The 23,669-nt window shown below is 39.0% G+C and overlaps 1 protein-coding gene across 5 annotated transcripts in view; it reads right to left on the bottom strand.

Moving 5' to 3' along the window:
- EML6 (EMAP like 6) overlaps positions 1 to 23,669 on the bottom strand; it is a 281,421-nt gene that overhangs the window by 96,656 nt on the left and 161,096 nt on the right. For all 5 annotated transcript variants that reach the window (XR_008417847.1, XM_053890698.1, XM_053890697.1 and 2 more), the window contains exons 8-14: positions 19,156 to 19,357; positions 16,446 to 16,583; positions 14,457 to 14,713; positions 12,049 to 12,261; positions 7,365 to 7,532; positions 6,172 to 6,278; positions 2,393 to 2,511 (exon numbers count right to left, since the gene is read on the bottom strand). Coding sequence is in view for 4 of the 5 variants with exons in the window: in XM_053890698.1 (XP_053746673.1) it covers positions 2,393 to 2,511; positions 6,172 to 6,278; positions 7,365 to 7,532; positions 12,049 to 12,261; positions 14,457 to 14,713; positions 16,446 to 16,583; positions 19,156 to 19,357 (1,204 nt within the window). In the remaining variant the exon portion in view is untranslated. The remainder of the gene's footprint in view (positions 1 to 2,392; positions 2,512 to 6,171; positions 6,279 to 7,364; positions 7,533 to 12,048; positions 12,262 to 14,456; positions 14,714 to 16,445; positions 16,584 to 19,155; positions 19,358 to 23,669) is intronic.

Raw genomic sequence — 23,669 nt, 5'->3', positions numbered from 1 at the left:
TGGACATGCACAAGGAGAATCCCAGGGATCTCCATAGCTGCCTAGGACAGTCGTCTTCAACACGGGTGTGAGGGCGTCTGAGGACATGTGGCAACTCTCTAACAGGGCTAATGTGTGCTGATAATTTTAACAGAACTTGTTTCTAGATCCTCAGCTACTGTATGTGCTCTTTCTTTTTTTTTTTTATGTTTATTTATTTTTGACAGAGAGAGAGAGAGAGAGAGAGAGAGACAGACAGACAGAGCATGATTGGGGAGGGGCAGAGAGAGAGGGAAATGCAGAATCTGAAGCAGGCTCCAGGCTCTGAGCTGTCAGCACATAGCTCCACGTGGGGCTTAAACTCACAGACCATGCGATCATGACCTGAGCCCAAGTCGGACGCTCAACCAACTGAGCCACCCAGGTGCCCCTGTATGTGCTCTTTCTTAAAACTGACCAGTCTGAGAACACATCTACGATGGGGAGCAGGTTTCCCTTCTCACCTCCCCTTTCTCAATCACCTTCCTCTCATGTTAGAAAGTCATTCCTCTTGTCCACTTGGACTTTCACTGTGGTGTATTACCCTGGGGCATCGAACCATCCAGGGACACCAAAACAAACTCAAGTATGGATGTTGAAAGTGAATAATTCCAACAACTAGGTATGAAATTCTTCTGTAAGTCAAGTCATTTCCAATTCTTTGCTTTTAACAAAATTGAAGAGTGATTTGATTGAATTGACTGGCGGCAGATTAAACTATATTATTGTGTGATGTATCAAAATCATGAAATAGATCATCTGTATTGCAAGAAAAATTTAAAGAATTGAGTAACATTGCTATGATAAAGTTGCTTCCATTCTCTTTTACTTATTCATGTGAATAAACTCTCTCTGTGCTTATAACTATTAAAAAATGAAAAATGGGAATAGAACCAATGCTAAACTCTGTCACAACCTAGCAATAATACACACACACACACACACACACACACACGCATATCTGAACTCAGTGAAAAAATAATCTTAATTTTTTTCCAATAAAATTTTTAGAATTTACTTATTAGAATCTGTACTATATTTATGTTGGTCTGATAAACTTTGTAATACTAATAGTTGTAACAAGAATTCAATCCAGAAAAAAATTAACACTCATAGCAGCAATGTTCAATAGAAATATTATGCAAGCCATGTGGGTAAGTGAAAACTTTCTATTGTCATATTAAAAAAAGATAAAGACAAACAGATGAAAAATTTTAAGAACTTTTAACCCATTATGTCTAAAATATTATCATGCAATCAATAGAAAACATTTAATGAAATCTCTTTCTTTCTTTTTTCATGCTAAGTCTTCGAAATCCAGTGTGCATTTTACACGTACAACACGTGTGCATTCAGACTAGCCACATTTCAAGCACTCAGTGGCTTTCAGTGGCTAGTGGGCACCATACTAGATAACACGAGTTAGAGACTTAGGATTGCAGGGAATTAAATTTAAACTGCACTTATATACATTTCTTCCCTCGCAGAAGGTATGATAGGGTGATCAACAAAAGGCTTTCAAGCATAAAAATATTACATTAGTGTAATATTCATGTAATATTCTATGGGAGAAGTGGAACAGAAATATGAGCTCATGTATTTTTAAAATTGATGATGGTGAGAAACAAATATCAATGACATTTAGGTTCCAACTGATCCACGTAAATGAATGATGTATTAATAAAACACTAGATGTTATATTCTTCACAATCATTTAACCTTATGTTGAAAAAAAATTTTTTTAGTTTTTTAATGTTTATTTATTTTTGAAGGGGAGAGAGATAGAGAGAGAGAGAGCATGAGCCAGGAAGGGGCAAAGAGGGAGACACCGAATCCAAAGCAAGCTCTGAGCTGTCAGCACTGAACCCAGTGTGGGGCTCAAACTTATGAACTGTGAGATCATGACCTGGGCTGGAGTTGGGACAGTCAACCAACTGAGCCATGCAGGCGCCCCAAAAAATTTTAGATGTCAACCTCAAGGATGATAGTTTGTGTATTATATGATTTTCAAAATTCAAAATTATTTTGGGTATATGTGAGCAAAATTGTTTAAAGAAAATACTGTCCGAGTGGAGCCAGCTAAATAGAACAGGAGATATGGGAATAATGGGAGCAGCAATGGCAGAGACAATGGAGCATGATAACAATGGGCCACAGAAACATACCCATCATGGAAGTCACTGAAGCAGGAAACATCTAGATACACACAGTTATGGCCAGAGAATATCAACTAAGAATACTGGACAGATAATCATGGTTAAAATATTAAGTTCAGGTAAGTACACACTGGAGAGAAGAGCCAGCCTGAAGTGGGTCAGCACCAAGAAGAGAGGACCCCACTGCTCTACTGATAAGGCTGGTGACAGGCACCCACCCGTGTATGAACTGGAGTTTCAAGCTGTCCTCAGGAGCCTTTTCTCTTTTGAGGAAGGGCACTGCATGGTTTTTCTCTTTACTTTGTTGCTTTAGCTGAGGTAGATCTTCTTTGTAAACCTTAAAGCATAGCAGAAACATTTAGTTGAGACTCTTCAGGTTTCAAAATTATTAATATCTTGGCATTCTCAGGAGGTCTTTAACTGTAGGAAATCAAGTTTTTAAGAACATGAGAAGCTAAAAGTGGTCACAAGAGACAAAGTAGGTCATTATATAATGATAAAGGGGTCAAATTCATCAAAAAGGTATAAGAGTTTTAAATATGCACCCAACATCAGAGCACCTAAATACATAAAGCACATACTAACAGAACTAAAAGGAGAAATAAACATCAATGTGTAATAGTCGGGAAGAGTCACTCTGAATAATGGATAGATGATCCAGACAAAGAATCAATAAGGAAACAGCAGATGAAGAACACTGCAGACCAAGTAACCTAGCAGACATAACCCGAACATTCCATGTCTCAGTAGCAACATACACATTCTTCTCAGGATTCCTCATATGTTAGGCCACAAAACATGTCTCAATAAATTGAAAAATATAGAAATCATATCAAGTATATTTTCTGGACACTGTGGTATGAAAGTAAAATCAGTAACAGGAAGAAAGCTGGAAAATTCTTAAGTATGTGGAAATTAAACCACACACTTTTGAACAACCAGTGGATCAAAGAAGAACATAGAAACATAGAAAATATCTTGAAACAAAAGAAAATGGAAACAATGTAACAAAACTTATGGGCTACAGCAAAAGCAGTTCCAAGAGCAAAGTGTGTAGCTATATAAACATACATTAAGGAAAAAAAAACCTCTCTGATAAACAACTGAACAATATACCTCAAGGAACAAGAAAAAGAATACATTAAACCCAAAGTTACCAGAAGGAAGGAAATAATAAACATTAGAGTAGAGGGGTGCCTGGGTGGCTCAGTCAGTTTAGTGATAACTTCGGCTCAGGTCATGATCTCCTCATTCATGGCTTGTGGGTTTGAGCCTAGCGTTGGGCTCTGTGCTGACAGCTCAGATCCTGGAGCCTCTTCAGATTCTGTGTCTCCCTCTCTCTCTCTGCCCCTCCCCAACTTGCATTCTGTCCTATCTCTCAAAAAATAAATAAACATCAAAAAAAAAATTTTTAAACCATTAGAAATAAATGAAATAGATAATAGAAAACAGACAAAAGAAAAGACAAACAAGAGTGGCTTCTTTGAAAAGATAAACCGAACTGAATACCTAAGACATGAGACTGCATTTTACTTCCTAATGAACAAAACTAACTTGAAATATCTTTTAAATCACTGGGGTTCAAGATTTTAAGTTTAAATAATACATATTCAGAAAATATGGTATTAATTTTCTGGTAAATAAGAAAGGAAATTACTTGATAAAATCATCAATAAAAATCAATAAAATATTTTGTTATAATTTTTTCTAAGGTGAGAAATCTCTTGATTCATTTGCAAAACACAGACCTCATGAATCATGGTGATCACTCTCTGGAATTATCTTCAGTCATAATCTTATGCATCTTGACAGATTAGACTCTGAGATTAGAGCAAAGTTTGGTCTAACCTAGGACCTAAAATGTGCTGCTGATTCAGAGAACATTTCCTACAATTTAAATGTAGATAAAAAATTAGTCTGTTTCGCTACCATGTATATATGCCCTACTATCAACAGATATCAATTTAACACATTCAAAATGAAGTACAATCTATTAGTAATGGCTCATCTTCATAGGGAAAATTTTCATTTGATAAAGCTATGTAACCAGAAAGATGATACATTATAATTAAGTCTGTTTTAGATTTAATAAAAAATTAAAAAAAAAGGATTCAGAAGATACCTTATTATTGCTCTGCCTACTGCAGATACAATGAACTAAGCTTGTAAAATCTAAAGCTAATTATCCATCTGAGTCCATGATGCTTTCTTCAGCTCATCAACTCCTCAAGAGCACTGAATTCTGGTCTTGGCATTTCTACAGGTTATTGGAACAAGTCTCATAAACTCTGTGGACCTAAGATTCTCATTTGTAGAACAGAATAAAACTTTCTGCTCAGGAGTAATTCAAGAACAAAAAATAATGTAAATCAAGTAATATAGACGAAAGCTTCAGAAACTAAGATACCAGGGAGAATATATAAATCCTAGGCATGGATTTCAGTATAGTCAAATCTTTTCATTCTTTGACTAACACCTTTTATTACATAAAAAAATCCCAACTAAGATATTGCTTTTCTTTTTTTCCTAAATTTTATGTTCACTTTGCTTAAATTCCATGTCCCCTGGATATGAGGACATAACATTATTCACTGTGTATATATTTCTACGTTAATTTCTTTTCAATCCTCATCTTTAGTTTTGTTGCATAATTCATTGTGTCAACACATGGTCAAGCTTAGTCACGAAGTTGACCCAAACCATCAGTCAGATTGCCTCTAATTTTTCAAACACTAAATCAATGAGTGATAATTATCATCTGGAAAGTTTCAGTGCTTACGCAGTGGCAAAGCCAAGCAATATGCAGAATGTATGCTTTGGAGAGAAGCCCAGATCCTCATTCTTATCTCAATACTACAGGTGAGGTGGACGTGGGCAAAATAGTTAACATCTCAGGGTTATTGTGAGGTTGGATTTGGTGTATATAAAGAGCAGGATCCGGCCCTGTAGAGACAGGTCATACACAGCAGCTGCCACAGGCCTATATGGTAAGTCTCCATGGGCAACAGTGACATTTGCTATGTCTGAAACCGGAAATCTTACTCCATGTTCACTGACAAAGTCTGCTTCACATACTTTCATGATATGACAAGAAAGAAAATAGAACACCTTCAGTTACCAACCATAAAAAAGGTGAGATGTCTCCAGATTCGTATGAAGGAATGTTCTCTTTAACACTCACTGTTCAGCACTAAAATGAAATGTCTACTTTAAAAAAACTAGGACCCAATTTTTTTGAAATTGTGTCACTTTCTACTAGTGATAATTTCGGACTGGAGAGATCATACGTATTGTATTTGGGTTTTAACTTCAATTAAATGGATAATGGTATACGGAAGTTGAGAGAGAAACCAGGACGCTAGTTATCTTGAAAACTACCATGGCTTTAAAGCTACCAATTCTGTAAAGAAAACGTGCTTTAAAATTTTATTATTTATTTATTTATTTATATTTAGAGAGAGTGTGTGTGCATGAATGAGGGAGGGGCAGAGTAAGAGGGAGAGCGAGAGAATCCCAAGCAGGCTCCACACTGTCAGTGCACAGAGCCCTACATAGGGCTCTAACTCATGAACCATGTGATTATGACCTGGGCCAAAACCAAGAGATTGATGCCTAACCAACTGAGCCACCCAGGCACCCCAGAAAACATATGCTTTCAGATCTGCTAAGAAAATTAAGAATCCTTTAGCTTACTTGCACATTTTTCTGCAAAAAAATATTTTAAGTTTTAGGCGCTCGAAAGGCAGAAAACTCTGTCATGGGTTCAATTTAAAAATTTGGTACTACTTTCCACTAAAAAAATTTTTTTTAATAATGTGAATGGGTAAATGCCTTATTTTCAATCTGTGCTTAAAGACAAGAAGTAGGCAATTTTCCTTATTCTTCTCTGGATTCTCTTCTGCTCAAGTACCAGTCATTTTTAGTGCAACATCCAAATCCAGTGAGATCGACATTCTGGGCTGTAACGCATTTGTTAGGAGGCCCTCTGCTTACTGACCTGGCGATCATAATTGATTTGAGTTTCTTGCTCAATATCAGAGTCCAACTCTGGCACATCAGATAAATCCGAATCAGACTCTTCACTGTAAGAATCAGTGCCACCTTCTGCAGAAACACAACCCGTGAGAAACAAGCAAAAGTTCTGAGACCCAAAATAGCTTATACATTTATTTAAAATATTTTCTTTCTTCTAGCAAAATAAATTAAAAAAATCAATATAGCTTAGTTTTCCTTTGATGTAGGTTCTTAAAACGTCTCTCTCCCCCCCCCCCCCCCCCATCCCTTCCATCTTTTGGTTAAGTTCAGCACATCATCTCACCCCTTACAGTAGCGTTAACAGACCTGGGCAATTCTCCCCCACCCCTCCCCAGCAGACAGAACTCATTGCCACACTTCTGTAACAAATCTTTGTGTTTTAAATCTTGCTTTGAAAAGGGCCAGAGAGAGAGAGAGAGAGAGAGAGAGAATGAAAGAACGAAAGAACGAAAGAACGAAAGAAAGAAAGAAAGAAAGGGAAAGAACGAAACAGAGAGAGAGAGAAAGAAAAGGCAAGGCCAGGGGAATGTTTTACCAAAATGAAGGCTGAAATAAAGGGAAATCTAACCACTTAGTTCTTAGCCTTTGCCACATCTACCAAATGGCAGTAATTGCCAGGGTCAAAACCCGTGCAGAAACTGTCCCAATGAAAACATTTCCTCACATGGTTTCAAATTTTATTACCTGATTACTCCTGCTGGCATGACAGTAAATTAAAAGACTACACATCCAGTGAACTGGAAGACTTCAGTCCCAACTGTGGACCATTCTTTGAACTTCACTCTGGAGCCAACTCCTAAGGTCACTCTGTCCCTCTGTCCCCCTGCAGCCTGAGTAGACCCACCACAGTTATAGTTGTCCTAAGGAGGCTGAGGTAGATTTGTTCCTGACATTCTCAAAGGCTAATTCTTCATGTAAACCTTTGATCTTCAACTGGCATCTGGTATAAACAAAATCTTTTGAAGGAAATTAACCAACTAATTCACATATAACTCAAAAGTTTTGTTTTTACTTTTAATTTTAAATTTTATTATAGGGATGAATTTTTCAAAAATTGCTTTAACTCTTTATGTCCAGGAGAGATGTTAGAACATTCTTTGAAATTTTTATTGACAAAAAAAAAAAAAAAGCTTGAAAAATTATAATTGGTTTTACCCTGGGGTGCAGTTTCCAGCAGACCGTTGCTGACACCTTCTGGAATAAATCTCCACTGGAAAACTGAGTGGTCAGCCCCTCCTGTGCTCAATACCCACTGAAAGTCATGGGACCAGCGGACATTTGTGACATGTGCAGAATGGCCCACATACTTTCTAAATTTGGCTCCTGAAAAGATATTTTGAAGAGATTAGCAACGCAAAAAATACAATTCATTGATTAAAATATTACATTCTGATTCATGCTGAAAAGTGAAATCTTTAAATACATTAGAAAATATAATTTTCAGTACTATATATCTTAACAAGCAAAGCCTCCAAAAATTATCTCAATTATTCCAGTATGGATTAAGCTAAAAATGGCCTTAAAATTTAAGTCCTGCAGCTGAAGACACATCTGAACCTTTTCCAGATAATGCCTACTGCTTCACTGATTCTGCAACTAAAATGCTTAAGAATGATTATCTTACACATTCTTATTTAAATACAAGATAAGACAGGTGGTCCTTTGCAATAGGGAAACAGAGAATCATTCTGTGGGGGAAAAAAAAAAAGTCAAATTACTGTTCAGGGTCATGTGGATGTAGAGCTGGAAGAATTAAAGTTGGTTCCCTGATTGCTTTACTTAGTAAACACTATCCCCAAGGTCATGAATGCAGAAGAAAAGCTATTTGCACTTATGGTTGTAGCTGAACTACTGCAGTAAAGTATCCAGTATGTAGTTGGTACACAGCAGCATGAAGGAAGTCAGGGAAGTAAGCAGGGTCCATGCTATCGTGTGGAGGCCTCATACTCCAAAGGCTACGGGAGATTTCAGGGGCCGGCAATCCTCCTTCAGAAATCATTCTACCTATTGCAGGCCCTCTAATGGAGCCTCTTTAATGGGGGAGAAAGCCACCTGTTCAACTAAAACATGTTTAAAATTCAAATACCCATTAGAGAGGTAATGATTGAAAGTTATATGAAGGTGGGGCGCCTGGGTGGCTCAGTGGATAAAGTGTCCAACTTCAGCTCAGGTCATGATCTCACAGCTTGTGAGTTTGAGCCCTGAGTCAGGCTCTGTGCTGACAGGTCAGAGCCTGGAGCCTGCTTTGGATTCTGTCTCTCTCTCTCTCTCTCTCTCTCTCTCAAAAATAAATAAACATTAAAAAATATTAAAAAAATAAAGTTATATGAAGGTGAAAATGACCATGCTATTTAAAATATACCACCAAGCTGCCCGATTTGAGCGCTCCTGCTACTGTTTGCTTTTGTTTCCTTCATAGCCTTTCTCACCAGATGTGTTTACATTTTGTTTATTGACTGTGTCCCCTCAGTAGAACAAAATCTCCATGAGGACAGGGATTTATGCTTGTTTTACTCACTGATGTATCTCCAGCCTCTAGAATAGCACGTAACAAATATTTATTGAATACATGAAAACCACATCCATCTCTTCCCAGGCTTTCCTCAGGACGTGTCACTTTTTAAGGCCTCTCTTTATTCTCTGAACCACAGGGAAGGCTCTTATCTCTCTGCTGGTCCTCTCTCCCATGGCTTTACGTACTGTCAATATGCCCTCAATTGCTGAACATTCATTTTTCAGCTCTCAATTCTCCCTGGACTGCAGATGGCCTGTGTGCCATGTCTACTTGGATATCTAACAGGCGCCTCAAACTTATCATGGACAGCACAGACCAAGGAGTGCCCCTTACCCTTCTCTCTTATCCCCATGTCTTTCTCTCTCTCTCTCTCTCACACACACACACCTTTTTCCTTGCTCATTTTCCCATCTTCATAAGTGGTGTCATCATCCACCCCCACTGTTCACGCCCAAAACTCATCCTTGGCTCTTTGCCTCTATTCCCACATCCAAATCCATCAGCAATACCTTCATCTCTACCTTGACACTGTTTCCTAACCTCATGCACCTGTATTCACATCTGTTCCTAATACCTTTGTCCAAGCCACAAAATCTCTCACCTGGACTTATGTGAAAATCTCTCTACTTGGAGCCTTCACTTCCCTAATTCATCCTACATGCTATCAAAGTGGTCTTTTTTTTTTTAATTTTTTTTTTTTTCAACGTTTTTTATTTATTTTTGGGACAGAGAGAGACAGAGCATGAACGGGGGAGGGGCAGAGAGAGAGGGAGACACAGAATCGGAAACAGGCTCCAGGCTCCGAGCCATCAGCCCAGAGCCTGACGCGGGGCTCGAACTCACGGACCGCGAGATCGTGACCTGGCTGAAGTCGGACGCTCAACCGACTGCGCCACCCAGGCGCCCCCAAAGTGGTCTTTTAACAACTTAGATGGGTCATGTCGCTCCTCCATTTTAAATCTTCAATAGTTTCCTACCACACTGAAAAGAAGACCCAAATTTTTCACAATGGCTACAAGGCCTTTGTGACATAGTCCCCACTGCCCTCTGCAGCCTCTGAGTACACAATGCTCCCCTCATTCACCATGCTGTGGCCACCTTGACCTTTCTGTTTCTGTACTGCCTCAAGCTCATTCAAGCTCTACTGGAGGCCAATGCTTTTTCCTTCAAGGCCCAGACCTTATGCAACTCATGTCTTACAACATCCAGGACATTTTTCTTGGGAGTTCTTCAAGGAGTGTGTGTGTGTGTGTGTGTGTGTGTGTGTGTGTGCGCGCACATGTGCACGTTTGTGTGAAGGATTAATGGGGCAGCAGCACAGAGGTAAAACAGGATCCTCAGCCTTGAGCCTTCCTTTGGAGAAGGGGTGGTAAGACACGGCAAATGTCAATGAGCTAGGCTTTGGATTTTTACCTCATGGAAGTGTCTGTGCGATGATGGTTAAACAGAATGTAGTCTAAGCGACGCCAGGGAAAATGATCAGGATTGATACTAGTTATATGAAAAGATTTGAAAACTGTCAAAACGAAATGAGAAAAATTGGTTTGACCATGTAAAAATAATAACCATTGTAGTCATTTTCATTAACTGCAGAACATTTACATCTCAATACTATGCAGCAGAATCCTATACACAAGTAATTGTAAATGTGTCAATGAACTTGGTTGAGAGTTTGATTTAATCACAGAGAACTATAATATTTGCTCAGTCTCTACACTTCTCATGGTCACTAGCCCCTTCTCATATTTGGCTGTTTACAGGTTCAAAAGTTGGGGGACTACCCACCACTGATACCCTGGGCTACAGGGAGACAAGAGCCACCAATTGTCACCATTCCCTTCAACAATCCCCCTTTAGAAACTTCCCTGCCAGTAGTTCTGGCACAGAAAGGCCACAAAAGCCTGAATGGCTCTGAGACAAATTGCAAGATTTATAAACCACTTGCCATGAAGAGTAGAACAAGTAAATTTGCTATGAGAATACGAATAGTTCCACAGATTGCTGAGGTGGGTTTTATTATTCCCATGATACCATCACTCAGCAGTCAACCTCCCCTTACTCTGCAGGTGTCTCCTGGTTTCCATCATCCTCAGGGTCAGTTTACCCATCAGGGGGTCTTGTTTGGACAGGCAGCACTATTCATCGCCTCCCACCCCCCTTCCCCCATTCTTATCAATACATTCAGGATCTCCATTTCTAGACCCAAAGCCACTCTACAAGGCTTGGGAATACGCAGGAAATAACAATTCTGGGTGAGTTACCTTCTTTCCTAGGCTTCACATGTGAGGCCAACAGTATTGTTTCTGGCCTCAGGGATGTATGTTTCTTCTCAGTTCCCAGACCGGTTGCCTAACTCACGTTCTGCAAGTACATTACTCAATCCAACAGGACACACCCTATTACTCAAAAAGCCCGTTAGGGAGAGGAGAGTGTGAATTAGGCACGGGAGGTAATTTTGTGCCTCAAGCATTTTAAACTGATGGCCATGCTGTCAAGCGTAAATGATGGCTTGCTATGCGTTTTATGTTCAATTCTCTACCATAACTGTTGCTGCTTCAAAACTGCCAGTTAGCCGAAAATGACTTTCTGATTACATTTTCCATCCCTTCCCTTTCTTAATTTAAAAATTGTTCAAGTGAATGAATTTTCAAGCAATAACACGTCCCTGATGATTACTTTCCAAACATCTGATTTTCAGGGTGCTAGTGGGGAGTCTCAGAAAAGCCTGTGTATGGGCTTTGTCTAAACTTTTTAAGGAAGAAGAAGACAGGGTCATTACATGGTTAACTCAGTCACATTCCACAAAGTCTAAAGGTGCAACAAAAATTAAAGTAACAACATTTTAACAACAGTAAGACAAAACAACAAAATGTGAGAGGAGGAAGAGTTCTTTTGAACCAATCTTCACTCTCAAAAATTTCACCAGTTATATAAATTGGGTTTGCAAAATAAGCACTACAACAAGCGGTCCACGAATTATGTTATCACCAGAGTATTCAGTTTTAGATTTTATCTAAAAAGATTTTGCTTTGCTTTCCATGTGTAAGCACAATTAGCAGTGAAGCCTAAGAGAATTTTAATTACAATATTTTAATGTAATGTGATTTAAATTATGAGTATTTATTCACATAAATAAAAACAAAACAAACTATGATTTGGTTAAAATGTAAAACATGAAGCTTATGAATTACAAACTGGTTAGTAATAACTGTGAACAAATTCTGCCTTAAATTAGTAATTTTAGAATATCAAATAGTCTGGTTTACACTGTGTATACCTTCTAGATTAAATATTTATTCAATGAAATATCTCTTTTGGCCTTACCTTTCTTGAGACAAGGAAATTTAAACAATTTAACCAGTCCAAAATCATCTCCAGACACCAGCACTGAGCTGTTGTAATTTGCATCCACCGAATTGATATCAGTGATGTCGGTGTATTTAGGCCAAATTCCACTCACTTCAGGGCCTTTCACACATGTCCAGGAGGCCCAGGGAATCCCTTTGATTTCTTCTTTACTTGTTAAAGGCTTCCCAGCTGAAAATAATCAATACATGGCAACATAATGTTACATTTAAATAAAAAGCATATTCTGGGGCGCCTGGGTGGCTCAGTCGGTTGGGCATCCGACTTCGGCTCAGGTCATGATCTCGCAGTCCGTGAGTTCGAGCCCCACATCGGGCTCTGTGCTCAGAGCCTGCAGCCTGTTTCAGATTCTGTGTCTCCCTCTCTCTCTGACCCTCCCCCATTCATGCTCTGTCTCTCTCTGTCTCAAAAATAAATAAATGTAAAAAAAAAAAATTAAAAAAAAATAAATAAAAAGCATATTCCAATTTGTTTTATTCCTTTTCCATATAGAGGTCTATATGGAGGGTTTTTTAAAAAAAAAAAAACTTCCATAAATCAAGGAAACTGTAGATTCTAATCTCTTTACCAAATTTATGATTTTTTTTTTCTTCCAGCAGGGTTTAAAGAAAGTGGATGATCAAAACTCAGATACGGAGACAAGAAAGAAAATGATCACTGTACTCAATGTAATATCTGAAACTACTATACAGCTGGTATGCTTTGATTATTGAAAGTCATATTGACTTTTATGCAATCGTATGTTATCACATTTAGTCACCAACATTTTGCCTGATTTCTAAGAAGTTTATTCTGGACTTCTACCTTTCATAATTCAAGGAAACATAGAAGTGATTTTTTAAAATTTAGGCTCAAAAAATTAGTATAAAAAGTTAATGGATTTTAAATTTAAAAGCATTAGACAATGAAAACTGTAAGTGGTTGGGGAAAATAGCCTTGACAGTGTGCTAGATATGTTCTCAAATGTGTGGCAACTCCCGGCTTGTACCAAAAGCAGGTGAGGGATGTCCCCAGAGGGCATGCAAAGGTAGAACCACACTGATACAGAAATGCTTGGGAAAATGTCCAGCCATACACAGTTTTAAAATTCAAAATCAAGACAATTTAGTGTACCACCTCAGAGTTTCTTCTTCAAAAATAAATATTTTCAAATAAAGAATCATCTGTGAGAGTAGGTGCTCTTATGCATTACTGGTGCACTGCCAAACTGGCATGCAGAAATTCTGGACTGGAACAGCATGACATAAAAATTCATTAAGATGACCATAAAATGAGAGAGTTGACAGAACATAGTCCTTGACCCAGCATTCCCCCTTTGGAGAATATCGTCCAAGGAAGTGACTCAGAAGAGAAAATCCCACCTGTACCAAGATATTTCGAGATGCACGGTCTGTACCAGCAAAGAAACAGGAAATAAGCCTAAATGCTCACTAACGGGAGAATGAGATAGCAAATTGTGATGTTATCACTAAGAGGATTTTACTTTGTTATTGCAGGTGAGAAATGTGTATCCCTTAATTTTTCACATACAGAAAATACATATGAAATAATTTCAAGCAAAGAAAGTAGACACACAGAAATATGTTGCTAGTAATGGTGTGCTAATGATTTGACAGGGCAGAGAACTCTAAAAAGCTGAAGTTACATTAGATGGTGTATATTATTTTACATATAAATTAATTATTCAATAAAAATTTTAAGATGAAATATAATTACTTGAGGACAAGATTCATGTCAAATATTATACTTTTCCACTTACATTAAAAAATCATTAGTCACAGATTACAATACAGAAACTTGTCTTTTATTTCTACCATTTTAGTATTACAAACTAAATGTTACTGAATGTTATCGAAGTCTGATGAATCTCTTCTAAAAGAGACAGTGGAGGTCACAAATAGAAATTGTGTTTTTTAAATCCTAATTAGCATATTTCACCAAATAATACCTTAAGGGCTTCCAACTATGAAGAACACAGATTTTGGAATAAAATCATCATAGTAAATAAGGACGGTGATCCTCAAATATTTAGCGTTTTTTTTAGTATTTTTCTAGGCTATTTTTCCTTTCACTTATCTTTAGGCATTCTTTTAATTTCTAAGTATATATCTTTTGCCCATTATAACCATTTCAAGTATTTACATCCGTCTGCACCTCATGTTTTCATGATCTCTTTCACTGTGCAGTATTTTTTAAAATTTTAACGTGTTCCAATTTAGTTATCTTTTCTTTGGGAGTGTGAGATTTGGGGGGTCGTGTTTCTGAAAACATTCCTTGCCCTGAGGTCATGATGACATTCTCATACATTTGCTGACTCTGGTTCGAAGTTTTGATTTTCACCACCATCCAGGGCCTGCGTGACTCACATGGCATCTTGTAGAACAGGCGTTCTCCCGCGCCGTCATTGGTCTGCAAGTATTTGCTATCCAAAGACCAGTCAATGTGTGTGATGAAACTAAGCGACTTGCTGCATTCTCCAATTTTCTTATACCGCTGGGCAACGGCATACACGTCCACTGGGCCATCATTGGATCCCACCGCGAGGTAAGAGCCATCTGGAGAAAATTTCATTTCATGAATGACTTCTTTTCGATCTTTGATATGAACCACTTCTGTCATATCTCTATAAGAATAAAAACCAGCAATAAAAAGTGATAAGCAGCAAATCTAGAAATAGGAACCCCAAGCCATGTTTTAAAATTTGTATGTCAGAGAAAAAAATGTTTCAAAAGAGAGAGAACACGTGTAAGAATTAAAGGAATAACTTTTGGGGAAAAATATAAAACTACTTAGTTTCTGGCCAAGTTAGGCAAAATTAACCAACATTTTAAATACTATCTGGGCTTCCAAAGTAAAAACAAAACAAAACAAAACAAAATTTAATGAAATGCATATTTGCTTTCATGTTTAATTGTTATTTTCCCCTAAAACTTTGTGCTTCAAAAATTTGGGGTTTGTAAAATTGTTTTCAAAACATGCCCTGGAGAAAGGTAAACGTCCACCAAGGGTAGCATAAACATCAACCATCTTTGTTATACTTTAAGATCAAGTAACCAGTGGCTGTGAAGCTTGATGCCTACTGTTGCAAAAAAGAGCAAGTCCAAAAAGCATAAGAGGAAAATTTCTTTTTAAATATTAAATTCTTATGTCATTATTTAATTGTTACCAGGAAAGGTCAACAATGCATACGTCATGTCACTGGAATATTTTGTATCCTTTCCGATCAGGTTCTGGTAAGAAATGCTGCCTGCATTTGAAAGCTGCCACCATGAGACAGAATTGTGGCTAGCAGTCTCCTAGGCCAGCACCGAAGACTTCACCCACTGCCAACAAAATCAGTGCATAAATGATGGCAAATATGTGCTTCTATGTGGTAATTCCCCTCACCAGCTATCACTTGTTAATAGCAATATATTATATAATATAATGTTTACTATAATGTCATCAAATAGGTTTTATGGATTTTTGTTTGTTTTGGCTTGGGAAACCCATCAAAAAGAAAAGAAAATCTGGTAACTGGCCATCTTTCCATACCATCACTAAGCAGAGAAAGAAAACGTTGCCCATAACCCAGCACTAAGTTATGTGTGGTTGGTAAGGAGAATTTAGTGTAATAAACTGTGCCAAGATCATTTTTCAAACCTATATAGAATTTTCTATGTGCAAAACATGCAGCATCTAATTTACAGCTGCATTTTCTTTCTGTAATCACAAATTGTAGAAGCCATAAAAAACAACCAGTGTTATTTAGAGAAATTACAAGTGTGGGTCATAATTTTTGTCCAGTAAATATAGCATGTTAATAAATATGAAATATTCCATTTTATTTTTCATTATAGGTGGAAGAAATTTTTACTCAAGCTCACCTCTAAAAATCTGGTACTGCTAGAGACTGCTTTCTCATTTCTTTCTCTTTTCTTGGTTTCCTATAAGCCCAAACCCCCTTGGGACCAGATGAGCTTAGGAGTTCATTATTCAGTGGATTTTAGAAAGGTTCATATACAATATATTATGTAATACCCTCCACAGGAGCTAGGGCAACACCCCGTATTAAAAACATTAATATTTTTGTAGCGAATCACATTATAGAGAATTATTCCTACTAGGAGATTAATAGGCAATAAACAGTCTCAGATCAGTTCATTGGGTCAAGACATGCTGTCAAAGAAGTTGCCAAAGAACGGTGGATTTTCAGAGTGTTTGGATTTGGGAATTACAGATCGGTGACTGAATCTAGAATGTTCCTACTTGAAAGAATAAATGCATTTCTCCTAAAGTCCAGGCATACATTGTGACCAGGAGAACTAGTTTAACACAAGAGCATTTCTGATATCATTTTCTCTAGCAGCACGTGCCTGACTCGGAGAACAATGAAAGAGCCGTCCTTCATGCCCAGGGCCAGCTGAGATCCATCCGGGCTGAAGGCCACACTGCGAACTGCTTCCTCCATGTTACAGCGGGCGATCAAGGCATGGTCAGCCAGGCTCCATAGCCTAAGCACAAGGACAAAGTAAAAACAAAACCAGTTTCTCAGCCATCGGCCAGCCCTAGGCTGGAAGGCTGTTCACCACTCTGATGATGATGACAACACAGGACGCACTAATTTCATACTAGTGTCCTTCCTCACGGCATGTCTGGCAATCTAAGAAGGTGTTTAGATTATCATTGGGTCATTTGCACCATTTGAAATCCCCAGAAAGAACTCTAAGACCAGAAAACTATTTCCAAAGATTTTGAGATTAATCAAGTAAGGACATTTTAAACACTACTTCACACAACATCTTGCTATTCTCTTTGGAAATTAAACATTGTTCTTTATTTATACCAAGAATTGTTAATAACGTTCAGAGAAAAAGAAATACTACTAGGTGTTATTATTGTTAGTTTGTTTAAAATAATATGAGTGTCCTTCTAATAACTGTGTTATTTAAGTGCAGATAAATGGAAACACACATTACATTTATTGGCCTCCCTGGCAAGAAAGAGTATCTGTCTACAGTCACCTGCTGTCATGCTTCACAAGGCCTCTGGGTGTCCCACTGCAGATAGATCCACCCTCCCTGGTTGAGGCAGATACTTTAAGTGCCCCTGGCTGATGGGCACAGCTACTGCTGGAGAAATGGAGGTCAAGGGGCACGTGCCCCTAACACAGTTTGCTGCAGCTCCTGGAACACCTAATCCAGGCACTTCAGACTGAGTGAACGTGGACTAGGTATTTGAAGATGCAAATAAGCATTTAAATGTCAGTTGTGATTGGGTAACTGACCTCTATCTGTTAGTACTCTTAAGACAGGCTTCTCTTCACATACAAACATTAGTATCTGCCAGAGGGGACAGAGAATCTCGAGTTCCGCCATAGGGAAGCAAGAATAAGTCACATGTGGTGCAGTTTCTCTAAATGCATTGTGCCATCAGGACGGACGGGGGCATGCTCCTTAAAATGGAGAGTTGCACAGTGAAGAGCTTACTGATCCCTTAGGCAGCCTGCACTGTTCAGCCTAAAGCTCATGGTAGTCTTTCAATACCTCGTCCATTATTCATAATCTCATGCTGCTTTTAGCCTTGTACTATTTTAAGCAATGTAAGCTTTGCTTTACTAGCATGCAGAAACCATCACTCCCCAGTAGACTGTACCATCCTATAAAGTCACTGAGCTGATCTTGCTCAAGAAATTAGGAGTCAGACCCTTCTTAAACTTCAATACTCAGTGTAAAATAACATTTGTCATTTGAGCCAAATTAATGGTTAAGAGGAATAAGACAAATTCTGACAGCCAGGGCTCCTTGGAGATGTTTGCAATTTTGAGACTCAACTAATTTGTCGAAATACAAAAGCCAAAGACTTTCTTGAAATCATTTCTACCTGGATAAATATAAATCGAGTATCTCAGGTGTTTGAGTAAGTTGGTGGTACCATTTTGCCTGTTCGGGGAAAGCTCAGAGTAAAGGAAGGAAAAGGAAGAGAAGAGGAGGAAGTTGGGTAAAGAGAAACTTAAGCCAAATAAACATTGATGCCACATGGAGACACACTGTGTTTTCACTGATCTTTAGATTGATGGGGCTTCAGGGCCTGGTAAAGATCACAAAATGGATTTACTTTTAAAATTATACCTCAGTAATGAGCACACCGTGTCTTGATCAGATTCACAGACATACAGAGTAAGAGCAAGGGAGAAGCAGGAACCTGCTTCTAGTCTACAAAATTCTAATTTAGCTACTAGAGCCCAGAAGCAGTAATCAATCAACAAACTGATGGGCCAGCCTCTCCCTCCCACTGGCATACACTGTTTCTGGCCTGCTTGTCATTGGGCACATTTAAAGGTCAGCAGTAAATACAAAAATATTGAAGTCAGTGTAACAAACTTCATCACACACTTCTAAACCCTGTGTTCAGTCCTTCAACAGTCACAAGGACATCAGAGGTGTCCTCGTATTGCTCATTTTATGCAATGCTGTGCTCTCAAAGAATAACAAATGATCCACAGCAAGAATCCTTGAGGCCCTAATAAAATTGCCTATTTTCTCAGGAACCAGCACTTTCCTTTGATTTGAGGACAATGTCCAAAATTCCATTCGAGAATTTGCAAAGAAAGAACTGTTTACTCACATACTGAAGGCAACTCTGAAAATCAGAACTTAAGTTCTTTTGAAGACGAGTTCATGAATTCACCAGTGGAGATGAAGGTAGGAGAAAACGGAAATGCTGTGTGCAGCCCCCTGCAGATGACCCAGCATATGAGGGGCAAATATGATCTTAGCACAGATGAATGCGCTGAGCTCTTATCTTTGATTGAAAGAGACCTGGGAGCCTATCTAACCAGGAGCAGTGTATTTTCACTCACTCAGAGCACTTTCATGACTTAAGATACAGCCAGAGAAAGGCGGCAACAACAAAATGCTAAGAAGCCAAGTGTGGTTGGGCTCAGTGTCTCAACGTTCTGTTTGGAACACGTGTGGTTCTACACTGTGGTTTATCCGTCTCCTACGTAACAAGCAAATTTGGGCACAGTAACTCTGTTGTCCCAAGGCAGTCAGTGCATGACGACTGCCAATGCCAAGGCCTCACCTGACAGAGCGATCGTCACTTCCCGTCACAGCCAGGGGCTTCTTGGGGTGAAGGGCCAGAGCCCAGAGCTCCCCCTCACAGTGGCCTTGCAGGATCAGCATTGGCTTGTCTCGTTCGCGCACAATCACTTCAAATATCTCACTGTCCTGGGTCCCTGCTAGGAGGCGGTCTGCTTTCCAGCACACGCTCCGGATGGAGAGGCCTGAGGGAAACAAGCAATTAAATAAAATGAAAGCGTGTATTCACACCATTGACGAAGAAAGGAAAACACCTACATGTCCTTTCACCAGGATAGCATCTAATGTAACACATCTTAAAAACTCCTGAAGGAGAAACACCAACACCACACGCCATCCTGTATTATTTACCATTTCCTTACCCCTCACCATCTGGATTTTACACATGAGTAGTCACTCTTTCCCGTCTGACTTAGGATAACCATGTGTTTTTACATCAGGATGCATGTGAAATACTACATCTTAAAATGAGTATGAGAAGAAATAGGTCTTTATGAAAACCTATCCCTTTTTGAAATAATGTACTTCTGATTTACTACAGAAAAGTTAACAGTCACTTCAGTCTTTAGGATGCTAACACTGTATTAAAACTTAAAAACAAAAAAAAAAATTTAATGTTTAGTTTTAGTTTTGAGAGAGCGAGAGAAAGAGAGAGAGAGAGCGCGTGCGCAGGCAAACGAGCATGCACCAGTGGGGGAGGGGCAGAGAGAGAGGGAGACACAGAAGCAGGCCCCAGGCTCTGAGCTGTCAGCACAGAGCCCCATGCGGGGCTCAAACTCATGAGCTGCGAGATCATAACATGAGCCAAAGTCGGACAGCTTCACCGACTGAGCCACCCAGGCGCCCCTAATGCTATGTTAAAATTCTATGTGGGTGATACTCCAGAATGGCTAATTGTCATATCGGGTAAGTTTACTATGATCAGAACCTAGACTCATTTTGCTGGATAAACAGATGTACCATGTCCCAGAAATATGCAAATGAAACTGATTTCAGTCTCAAAATACCATCAAACATTTGTCAGTGAAGATGCTATTCTTCCCCCACTTAACATTTTATACAATGCTCTCTAAAGGCACAGTACTTCTTTGAAACACAATCTTCCACTTCAGGAGTACTTCATACTCTCCAGGCAGGTCTTTATTTGCCTGTCTGATTTGTGATCTCTTGAACTTCTTGTCAGTTTTGATGCTTACCAGGTACATTATTTATTCACTTGGTGAGTTTTCTCAGGTCTGAATTAGAAATACAGATAGAATCCCACTTTCATAAGTACTGTAAATAAGGCAGGGATGTGGTAAGCTTTGAGATCTGAGTCGTCTCCCTAGTGGGCTTCGTGTCTTCGGCGTAGAAAGTACCAGAAGTCAGAGCACAGGTCTTTAGTCCTGCTCTACACTTGACTGGCCAGACACACCAGGAGTGTCCCTTTCTCTCTGGAGACCAGTTTTTCTCTGCATTAAATGCAGACTATAACTAAGGAGACCATGTAATTTATCATCCAAATTGTGACTACTGTGAAAGTCAAATTAAATTTACATACTTCAAAAATGTTTATTTTTTTCACCAAGAAAGCAGCTTTACCATGTTAAAATAAAAAGTTCTATCAAAATATTTTCAAAGATAAAATTATAGTGACACTGCATTACAAAATGAAAAGTCCAGAACAGAGGAACGAATAGGCAGGACACAGAGGATTTCCAAGGCCCTGAAACTCCTCACTATCATGGTAGATACATGTTACTATGCATGTAATATGCACAGAATATACAACACTGAATGTGAACTCTAATGCCAACTACGGGCTTTGAGTGATGATGCATCAATGTAGCTTCTCCCACGGTAACAAATGTACCACTCCGGTGGGGGGTGTGGATAGTCAGGGAGGCGGGGCATACATGGTGGCAGGGGGGATAGGAGAAATCTCTATACCTTCCATTTAATTTGGCTGTGAACCTGAAGCTGCTCTAAAAAAATTAAGTCCATAAAAAAAAAAATCCAGGACAAATGCTAAGGCAAATGGGATGCTGGGACAAAAGAAGGGTTAACTGGGGGTATATGGGCACACTTTGTAATCCTCACTTTAACCAATTCACAGTGGCCTTAAAAGGATCCGATGAGATGATGCATTTATTTACAAAAAAAAGTTTTGTTTTTTTTTTTTTTTTTTGAGGCACAAGCCTATTTTTACACGCAGTAACTCTCTTTACCCCTTGCTCTGAATGCAGTTACATGTCTTGAAATGGAAGGAGAAAGCACACCGGCAGATTTATTATTCTTGCTTTTAGTAAGTAGAGATACCTTGGCAACGGTTAGTTCAGGGTCATTCAAAACCTTTCTAGCAAACATCGTGACAGGCTTTCAAGGTTGGGACGGACAGGGACGTGGTGAAAGCAGCCAGAGGAAGACTGCAGAATGACAGGGCAGGCAGCTTAGTGGCAGGCAACTCTGCCTTATAGCAACAATCTCTTTGCCCTGTCCCTTTCTTGTCCTTATCTCTTTCTCACGCTTTTCTATTCTAGAGGTTTAGTTACCACTCTGTAATTAACACAGTCCAGTTTCTTCCAGGAGGGGAGTCAATGTGTCTCCCTGCTGTCCTCCCAGCAGATCCTCCCTTAGGATCACCTATGATTTTATTCCAGAAGAGGTACAACACCTTGTTCTTCAGAAAACAGGAAGTAAAGAGGGATGTTAATTCCACGGCAGTATCAGTAAAATCTCAAATAATTTACTTTTTATTATATTTATTGTCTGTTTCATCTCACTAATGTCTGTGAATACAGGAGTTCTCTCAGTTTTATACACTGTTGCATCCTCAGTACCTACCACAGTGTTTGACATGTAGTACATGCTCAATGAAAATGGCTGAATAAAATAAAACATTAGAATCACAAACATTTCTTGTGTCCTTGGAGATGACCAAGAAATAAAAGAATATCCTCATCCTCAATGAAACCATTTAAAGGAGGGATATATTGACTCACTCATTCAAACAATTTTTTTAAGTGCCTACCATGTGCCCAAGACCAGAGCTTGAACAGTGAACAAGCCAGCCCATGCCCTATTGGAAATTACATTCTAAAGAGGAGCAAGACATTTGTAAGCAGACATTTATACACCAAAAATCAATTAAAATGATATATACAAGGTTCTGGTTCAAGATGGAATGTAGGAGGATCCCGAATTCACCTCCTCCCATGGTCACACCTAATCGACAGCGACATATGGGACAATTCCCTCTGAAAGAAATCCAAAAGTACTTGAACAATTCCTATGTATCAGGCAAACAACAAAACAGACACACACACACACACACACACACACACACACACACACACACACACACACACAAACCCTCACATCTAAATGAGTAGGGTAGGCTCAGACATAATCTCAATATAAATCCCACCCTTGGGCCAGTAACCCACGATTGGGAAGCTCACAACTATGAGCTTCTTTCTGAGAAGTGGAGGGTTTGAACACCACATCTGGCACTCCACTACTTAAGACCTGCACCTGAGAGGTGAACCCCCCAAATACCTAGTTTTGAAAGCCAATAGGGCTTGTATCCACAAGATCCACAAGGTTATAGCAAACTGAAAAACAGTGGGTTCACTGTGCCTATATTCCAGGGTCTGGTGCAGGGGTAGCTGAAATACCCAGTCTTTCAGTGAAACAGGCCTATTTGCTTAAAGTTTCAGTCTGAAGGGCAGGCATCTAACCTAGCACACATCTAGAGGCCTACTGAAATACTCCGCAAAGACTGAAGAGGCCGGAGGGTGCCACATAGACACTTCCCTCTGCCTTCCAGCTTGCTGTTATCTCCAGGAAAGATACAAGGGGCACCATGGTTTTTGTGGCTACTGCCCAAGGGTCACCCCTTGAACTTTCCGCCAGCAGTGCCTACATTCATTGATCCTACAGGACTGTAACAAATGGAAAAACAGTTTTATTTTTTATCCTTCACTCAGATTTAATAATTATCAAATTTTCCCACATAAGCCTCTATTTCTTTTTTCTTTTAAAAGCAAATTTCAGTAATCATATAATTTTGTACCTCCCATACTTCAGTTGGCATCTCTAATAATATGGACCTTTGATATAGCCATAGTACCATAACCATACTTGACAAAATTTGGTATCGTCCAGTTCACAATAAAATTTCCCTTATTATCTATAAAATATATTTTACTTTTATTTATTTTCCCTTTCCAAACTTTTATTTAAATCCTAGTTAGTTAACATACAGTGCAATATTAGTTTCAGGAGCAGAATTCAGTGATTCGTCACTTACATACAACACCCAGAGGCAAATGGAGAAATCTGAGAAACCATTGTTAATCAACTACCCCCTAAGGCAGCAGAGACAAAGAAGACTGAGGTACCATCTTCAAAGCTGTGGCCTGAAGGGCCAACTTCTAAATAAATACACATCTAGAGGTTGAATGCAATCCTCTCCAGAGATCAGGGAGGCCGGTGGGTACCATCTTTACACTGTCC

Source organism: Panthera pardus, unplaced genomic scaffold, assembly GCF_024362965.1.
Source record: "Panthera pardus isolate Hobbes unplaced genomic scaffold, ASM2436296v1 HiC_scaffold_25, whole genome shotgun sequence".
In the NCBI taxonomy this organism is placed as follows: domain Eukaryota; kingdom Metazoa; phylum Chordata; class Mammalia; order Carnivora; family Felidae; genus Panthera; species Panthera pardus.
The sequence above is the reverse complement of the archived record's forward strand: the minus strand, read 5'-3'. Positions and strand labels throughout refer to the sequence as shown.